Below are 9,092 nucleotides of genomic sequence, written 5' to 3' on the forward strand. Positions count from 1 at the left end.
GCAAAATTCACGTACATTGAAAGGCTTTTTCTATTTTTCTGTTTTACCCTTGCTGCATGGGATGCTAGAAGTACAGTTAATAATTAACTGCACCTTTATAATCCTTATGCAGCCAGTGTGGTCACACAATCAGTTTTCCACAAAACATTATTATTATTTTGAGTTATATCACAAACCACACTTACTGCCATCTCAAATTGGAAGGACCTCTATCCTACTCCCCCCCCCCCCCCTTCAAAAAAACAAAAAAAAGTTATCCCAATCCTCCCCCTCCCATTATTTCTGACTCCCCATTCTATTTTCCTTGTCAAGATGGGCAAACAACACCAAACAAAACCACTGTTTGTACCTTCAGATTCTTTAGCGACTCTTCGACTGACTGCAGTGTTTCCTTGTATCCCAAGAATCGAGGATGAACTTTAGAAACAATGAATATTTCTTCTCTTGATATGCCACTTTCCTGCAGGGCAAAGCCTACTTGTTCTTCATTATATGCTTGGGCAGAATCAATCATCCTAAGAAAAAATTCAAAAAACTTTTATTATCATTACAATTCAATTGTCAATGATGTGGCACAATATTTTAATGATAACAACAATGGGATTGAAATAAAAAATGTGATGGAATATTTTAAGCCTGGTGAATAAATGAGAGTGATGTATTATTCAGTACACTGTATGTGACATAAGCATATTCAGGAAAAAATCTGAGTGCTCCTATCAGGAGCCGAACCTAAGGCCTTTCGATTACTAGTTCAGATGCTCTACCAGATTTTTTCCAAGTACTGTATGTCTGTGTCACTTACTTAATAACACATCACTCTCATTTATTCACCAGGCTTAAAATATTCCATCACATTTATTCCATTGTCCATAGGCCACACATGACATTCCATTCCTAGCAGTACACCTGTCAGGATGTTTGTCCCATGAATTTTAATGGCCTAAATAGCTCTCAAGTCAGTCTCCTGTAGCTCAGTGGTAAGGCATCCAAACTAGTAATCGGTCAAGCTCTTAGGTTCAACTCCCGATAGCTAAAACTGTTTACAATGATCCTAGAACAAAACAAATTTACAGATATTATCTTATTTACAGATATTATATTATTATATTACAGTATATCATATTATCCCTAACCATGGCAAACCTGAACACATATTCAATATCAACAAATATGTACCTGTATCCAGAGCTGAGGGCCACAGACACAGCAGACTTGGTGTCGTCAAACAATCCAGCCGTACCAAAACCAAGCTTGGGCACTGCAGTAACAAGGTAAGTTGGATTCCTTTAATAATTATAATTATTATTATTAAATGAAACTAAAATGTAAATTTTCTTGTTTGCCAACAAAGTTTATTTATGAGAGAAATGTGATGGTATATTTCCAGCCTGGTGAATGAATGAGAATGATGATTATTCAAGAAAGTGACGCAGGCATACTCGGAAAAAAAGAAATCCGAGTGCTCCTATCAGGAGTCGAACTAAAGACCTTCCGATTACATGCATCCGAACTAGTAATCGGAAGGTCTTAGGTTCGACTCCTGATAGGAGCCCTCGGATTTCTTTTTTCCGAGTATGCCTGCGTCACTTTCTTGAATAATCATCATTCTCATTCATTCACCAGGCTGGAAATATACCATCACATTTCTCTCATATACCACACGTTCGACATTCAAATCCTAGCAGTATGCAGGATGTTTGTCCCATGAACCTAGTTTAATGACCTTAGCACCCACGAGTCTCCTGTAGCTCAGTGGCAGAGCATCCGAACTAGTAATCGGAAGGTCTTAGTTTCGACTCCTGATAGGAGCACTTGGATTTCTTTTTTCCGAGTATGCCTGGGTCACTTTCTTGAATAATCATCATTCTCATTCATTCACCAGGCTGGAAATATACCATCACATTTCTCTCATATACCACACGTTCGACATTCAAATCCTAGCAGTATGCAGGATGTTTGTCCCATGAACCTAGTTTAATGACCTTAGCACCCACAAGTCTCCTGTAGCTCAGTGGTAGAGCATCCGAACTAGTAATCGGAAGGTCTTAGGTTCGACTCCTGATAGGAGCACTTGGATTTCTTTTTTCCGAGTATGCCTGCGTCACTTTCTTGAATAATCATCATTCTCAAAGTTTATTTACTTACTTAATTTAACTTTTTTAAATTTTCACCACAAAAAGTTTGCAAACTTAAGACAAAAAAAAAAGACAAATTACTAGATCAAGATTATAACATGCAATATGTATTGTATTGAAGAACAACAGATCATTATAAAAGTAAAGAATAAATAGACCAAAAAAAAGATTTGTCTCAGTCTATTTTAACCTACACACAGATTTGTTAGTGACATTAGCTTACTCTTATATCCACTAGCGAGAGTAACAAAACTGTCCTCCAGTTTGTTTTCCTTGGGCGTGTCCCATGTATCAGAATTTGGGTGAAAGGCTTCTGTGATTGGCTTGTTCTGTGATTGGCACTTTATGGTATCTGGATAAGTCTTGATAAGTTTATCAAAGACTTTTGTGCTGTATACTATATCTTCATAAAGGCTTGGCTAAAAAAGGAGTACAGTTGAAGATATATCAACATTTGCTTTCTTTTGGAGACTGATCACATTTTGAATCATACAAAACTGGCAACATTTACCATATCAAATTATTAATAATAAAAGTTTAGTTTTCAGTTTCTTGTCACACTAACTTACATACGTCAATCACTGGCTCAAGGAAACCTCACCTCATAATCTCAAAGTAAATTATATTTTTATATACAAGGGAAGCTAATGTCTGAATCACTTTTTAATGTAAAGTCAAACACAAGCAAGTCAACTCTAGACGACAATTGTCATCTTTGGACCCCTTAATGGGATGCTAGTCCTTCACAGTGCAAGTCCTACAGTGGACAGTACATTGGCTGTGTATGTGTCCAAGAAAATAACACAACAGCTATGGATAGAATGCCTTGGAAAAATTGAGATCACGTATCTCCGATATAAAGGACAAGTTCCCTAAATCACTGTTGCACCTTTAGAAACATTTTATTTTGTGAGAAGTGAGTGCATATCATTAAATAAATCATAAACATGTATTGCTAGCCAGGAGTAATTTAATTTATTAGTATATTTAAATGTATCCTGGCTTACATCATCAGTTTCATCCTCCATTTCAGGGTTCTTGTCATCTTCTTTCTCAGCAAATGGATGAAACCACAAAGAAATTGCGATGTTTGGACAATCAAATGATCTGACATGATGCCACCAGTGTTGAGGGATATATAGAATGTCACCTGCCTTCAGCACAACCTGAGGTGTAAATAAAAAAAATATTAAACAGGGTAACTCTAGAATTTGGACTCTTGAGAGAATTTAGACAGCCTCTTTGGAAAGGCACCCAAGATATGTCAACTTCTCAACAGAACATAGGAATAATTACTAACAATAAATAATTAGTGGAACCTTTAAAAGGTTGCTTTGATTGCAGATTAAATTTGTAGAAGTGTAGCTTTTCAGTTGCACAGTGCAATGAAATTTCAAAATATTTAACCTTGCTCACAAAATTCAGTATGTTTTGTAATAGGAACAAGGCCTCCTTTTGTAAAATGTAGAGTTATTGTAAACACTAGTATATGTTTTTGTTCCTTGACAACAGTAATGAAGTGTAAATTCTGTGTATTACGAATAAAATATTTCAAAAATAAATAAATTGGTATACCTTGTTTGACACATTAAATAAATGCATTTTTTATACCCCCAACAAATTGTTTTTCTAGGAAAATTGTGCTAAGCAACCACAGCTGTGACCTCGTCAACCAAAGCTTAAACCAGCGATTTACAATGGGTGCCAGTACTAAACGCAATTCTCAAATGATACATAATTCTACGGTAAACAGGTAGATGATGATTTCATGTCCAGCAGAGTTAACATAGAGGATATTACATGGCAGCATGAAGATATGTATTTTATTCTTGAGTGATAAAACATTGTTCTTAACACAACAAAAAAATTCATACACAATGTATCTTCAAGCCACCATGTAATTTTCCATTTATTGTTAAGACAAATCTATCGCTTGCCATATTCATTGACTGTTTGCACAAACAACTGTGATAAAACAGAAAATGGCGTCTTCAATATCCTCACTAGTGAGGAAAGGGAAAATATGCCACTTGGGTCGGGAATTTGCGTACATGTATGAATATTTTACGAGTAGTGATTTTCCAGTTAAACACTCCTGTCTATATAATAAATATCAGAATTCACAAAATTATGATGGTGGCCAATTATAACCAAATTTCAAGATGAATTAATCAAGTGTCATTGCAAAGATACAATCAGAGTCCAAACATCCCAACTCATGATTTTTGAGCATAATATTTATATCGGTTAGAAGAGTGCATGTAAAAAGGATCTCTGTGTATTATTTAAGGCTAAATTTTAAAATGTACTCAATTAATAGAAATGGAACAAGTTGTCTAATTTTTTTATATTTTACGAGAAAACAAGAATTCCATTTCTTGGTGGACTGTTTTCACCAATCTACCTCAACAAATTTAGCCTCAATATCATGCACAAATCTGCAGTCAGCAGCCATGTCTCAGCCAGTGACCCAATTAACAATATTGTAGCGATTTATGCTGAGGCAAAAATCCATACTATCTTTATTATAATGAGTTTCGCCTCTCACCTTATGAAAAGACACTTTTGACACATTGGGGAATTTCTTAAGATCTACTGACTCGGGATTAATAGGTGATAAACCAGGAACTGTCGTGTAATTATTGGCATATAAATGTTCCCCGTTGTCACTACTAGCAACAAGAACTTCTTTTGTTCCAGAAATTAGGGTAAGCAGGTTCTGATACCCATCGTTATGAAGACTTGAGCTTGTGTTGCCACTGCTGTACAATAAATGAACACTACTAATGGTGGACATAACTTCGTCACACTGAAGACAATATGGAACCATAATGTCACTTGTCAGCTCACTTTGTGGAAAAGGACAATCCAAGTACACTTGCTTGCTTTTGTAAATATCAAGGTATTCACTCAAGTTCATGGTTTTCTTAATTGGATGTATTCTCTCATAACGTTTGGTAAACTCAACATCAAACACGACATGACCATATTTTTCTCTCATGTATGTTTCATTTGCCCAGTTTTTTACAGCAGACCAATCAACAGCAGCACCTCTCATCACAAGAGGTCTACCTTTTCTCAAGAAATGGGTGTAAAAATCTCGCCCATTTAGAACATAATCAATATCTTCTATTTCACCATGGATAACTGAGGTTTGCTCCCCCAGCTTCATTAAATGACCCCGGAGATGATCGGTTGCCCCGTCAACAATTTGTTCGTTCGATGATTCATCAAATTGTATCGGTTCCTTGGCGTTACCATGAAACACCAATTTTTCGCCATCTTTGTTTTCACTGTTGAAGCTAGTGGACATATCCCCGAAATTCTTCTCGACTGGGGTGTCTTTACATTGCTGTTTCACTGAGTCACATGTATCCTCAGCGGCCAGTTGTATGATGAAAATCGTTATCGATAAAACCGCCACTAGATGACAACGAAAGACGCACCAAGTTGCGTTGGACATATTCAGTGAAAGAAATCTTATTAAATTAGAGCAAAATCACGCCTTGATAGCTTGATGCAACTGCAAAATATTGCCTTTCTTCCAAAGCTTTGACTTGTAAACTTCACAATGTAGGCCAATCAGGTATTTGCATCTCAGTGAATAACAGCTTAAGCTTTTCTGCTCGCTTTCGTTTTCAATTTCGGTATCTTCTTTGACTTCATCACCTGCTTTGTAGTGTTCAAATGGCATGTGGACAATTGTTGAACCTCTTTTTACTCGAGGGCTTCCCCAAAGAACTTATTTGATGAGCAACCAACCGATTGGCAAAACCGAAACACACTTTGGTTCGATATATTTTTACCAAACGATCGTCCATGCAAATACATGTACGCACATGTGAATAATGTTCCAGGCGTTGAATGACATTAGCAGTAACAATGGGGGTGGGGAGGATGGGGTTTTCAATATAAAAGTAAGTAAAAAGTAAAAACCTTTATTAACTTCGAATTGCAGATAGCAAACAATTATGCTAATATCTAAAAATGATAAAGAATCAGCGAAACCCAGGTAGCAGGCTCGTCAGTATATAGCCAAAGAGAAGTCACTTAGAGGGGCAGTATCATGGGAGATATCATGATTTTTGGCAAAATTCACTAACTTTAAACTTTGAACACCGTGTTACTTAATTTCTCAATCGCTAATTTAAAGAAATATTAATAGTGATTTTAAGACGAAAGGTTGAACCAAAATAAAGTACAACCAGCGATTTTTAGTGCGTTACAACAGCGAAATTTGAAAACGTCTGCCAGACGTTTTCAAATTTGAACCCCTCTCTATCTTGGTCATCTGCCGGCAAAAATATCCTTGGATAGTTTCTTTGCATTCTGATGGCCTTTTAATGGATTTTTGTCATTATATCTTGGCTGCTGTCAACCGAAAAGCGTCTTTCCGATTTTCAATGTGTTACTAAAAATAGTGTGATATTGTCCCTTTACGGAGAAAGCTGGACATTGTAGAGAGGCTGGTCAAAACTGACTTTTTCATCAAACGCACGCCTCGTCTTCAGACCTGTACTCGCCAAGGACCGTTTTTTTGTTGTTTGTTTGTTTGTTTGTTTGTTTTATTTATTTATTTATTTATTTATTTATTTATTTATTATTAATTTTTTTTTGCGAATGTCCGTCAGAAAAAACGCAATCGCTGATCTTCAAAACATTCGACTTACAAATCATTTCACGCGAGAGATGCGAATCTGCCCTGTTACGTCTTTGTTTACTTTTACCCAAGCATCGGAGTTGCCTGGCCAAACTTTTGAAAAATGAAGTATAGCATCTCTCCTTATATACCACATCCATATTACAGACAGTGGACAAAGGAAACTCTTCATGCGTTTTGCATATGCATCTTAGCTAGCTGGGCAAGCTTCAACCCTCCCCGGCGCCACTCAATCTTATCTCCCCACCCCTCCGTCCTCTCTTGTCTCCCAAGTAATCAGCAAAAACAGGTGGTGACTTATGAGGTGTTAATTTACCCCCCAGTTCGTTTCCACTGAAAAAAAAAAACCAACAGTGTTGGAGGAACTTTTTGAATGTAAAAGAGCCGAAGCCAAGTTATGTTTCCGAGTTTTCAGAAAAAGAAAAGTGCCAAACATGTGCGCCGGGGGGAAACATTTTAGAAACATTTTCTTCCTTGAAAGCGTGGTCTCATTGATCTCGTGATGGTACAAAGAGACAACTGCTTCTAAGTGAACGCTGACCAAAACTAGTGGAGTGAAATGTTCTACTAAGGAATATTTCTTTTCAAAGAGGAAAAAACCATCTCAAAGCAAAGCTGCGTATTTATATTAAAAAAATATATACATTAATATTAATATTTCGTCCGTTAGGCTCCTAGAACTTAACACTTCCCACAACTGACCATTCGCTTACAAATTAACTTTTATAGTCAGATTTGTACTTTATACAGAAAAACTAAAACTTAACGGAAGAAAGGAAAGGAGGCAGTATAATTGATTTTAATAAGTTTTGTCATTCTCGGCTACGTCAGACTAAAATATCAATTCATTATAATGAAAAGTTAGCCTACCTTATGAAAAGGAACTTCGGCAAGCTTAGGAAATCTCTTCAAATCAACAGCTTCAGGATCGATCGGTGATTCAATATTCACAGTAGTGTGGTTGCGTGGGTAAAAATATTCCACATACTTTGGATCTGCCACTAACACTTCTTTTGTTCCCGCGATAAGACTGAGGAGATTTTCATAACCGTCCATATGACAGCTTGAGCTTGTGTTCCCGCTGCTGAAGAGCAAGTGAGTGCTCTCGATGGTTTTCATAATCTCCTCGCATTGCAAGCAATATGGTACGAAAATATCCTGTATCATGTCGCTGTGGGGAAACGGACAATCTAAATAAACTTGCTTGCTTTTATACATTCCAAGAAACTCGTTAAGGCTCATTGTTTTCTTAACGGGAAATTCTCCCTCGTATTTTTTCGTGAGTTGAACATCAAAGACCACATCGCCGTATTTTTCTTGGAGATAGCTTTCGTTCGCCCAGTGTCTCACAGCCGGCCAATTCTTAATGGCGCCTCTCATAATCAAAGGCTTTCTTTTTCTTAAAAAATGTTCATAGAAATCCTTGCCGTTAGGAACAAAGTTAAGTTCTTCAATTTCGCCTTCCATAATGACAGATCCGTGCTTGCCTAACTGTTCCATATGACCCCACTTGGGGCTGTCTTCATTGTTCGCTTTCTGTTCTTCATAATCCCCGTCTCCATTTTGCTTCTTAATATGCTGTTCTTTTGTTAAAGTTGCGGAGCTGTCTTGTTCAGAACAAGCGTTATCTATACGGTTATGTTTTGGTTTTAGTTCCTTCTCGCTATTCGACGGTTCTTTGACCGCCTTGAGCGAAGATCTCGCGGAACTTGATTCGCAATCGTTCCCCGAATTAAAAGTTTGGCCGTCGCCTCGCCGACAAGAGTTTTCGTCTCCGATTTGTACGTCTCTTTGAAGAAAAACACTCCAGAGTGAATGTAAATCTATTCTTTCTTGCTGTATGAAGACAATTGCGGCCAAACAGCCAACAAAGACGGCCATCAATAAATAGCCTGCTTTAAACATGACCGCAAAATTTTAGGTATAAACAACCCTATAGATAGTTGTTGTGGTTTGGGTGAGATCAGCACACTAACATTGTCGGTTTAAGGTCGAAGAATAAGATGATAGTCTAAAGAAACAATGCTAGTCCCTCAGGGATCCTTGATAATTCACTCTAACAGCGATCACCTGTCCGCATGATCTCTATGATATATGGTAATGTAGTCGGTCAACTTGATTCAGCATATTTGAATTGAGTCGCTCGCGTCAATCGCTCACGCGTAGGAAAAAAGCGATTCTAAAACTGGAATTATATCATAAAAACAGAGCACGGATTATTACCAAATAAGCTAAAATATATAACAACCTCTAAATAACTAGTGTACCTGCAGAAATAGGACTTTAAACCAATG

General features: G+C 37.1%; 1 protein-coding gene across 2 annotated transcripts in view; it reads right to left on the reverse strand.

The window, feature by feature from the left end:
• LOC146459565 (uncharacterized) overlaps positions 1–8,868 on the reverse strand; it is a 25,502-nt gene extending 16,634 nt beyond the window's left edge. The window contains exons 1-5 of one of the 2 annotated variants that reach the window (XM_085089311.1): positions 7,669–8,868; positions 3,146–3,304; positions 2,362–2,557; positions 1,180–1,261; positions 350–515 (exon numbers count right to left, since the gene is read on the reverse strand). In XM_085089311.1, coding sequence (XP_084945437.1) covers positions 350–515; positions 1,180–1,261; positions 2,362–2,557; positions 3,146–3,304; positions 7,669–8,703 — 1,638 coding nt within the window. In that variant the 5' untranslated portion in view covers positions 8,704–8,868. Of the gene's footprint in view, positions 1–349; positions 516–1,179; positions 1,262–2,361; positions 2,558–3,145; positions 3,305–4,686; positions 5,969–7,668 lie in introns of those variants that run through there. The other variant, XM_085089312.1, reaches the window with a different exon arrangement.
• Between the last annotated feature and the right edge of the window lie 224 nt (positions 8,869–9,092).

The sequence above is a fragment of the Pavona decussata genome, unplaced genomic scaffold (assembly GCF_977016875.1).
Source record: "Pavona decussata unplaced genomic scaffold, jaPavDecu1.1 SCAFFOLD_218, whole genome shotgun sequence".
Classification (NCBI taxonomy): domain Eukaryota; kingdom Metazoa; phylum Cnidaria; class Anthozoa; order Scleractinia; family Agariciidae; genus Pavona; species Pavona decussata.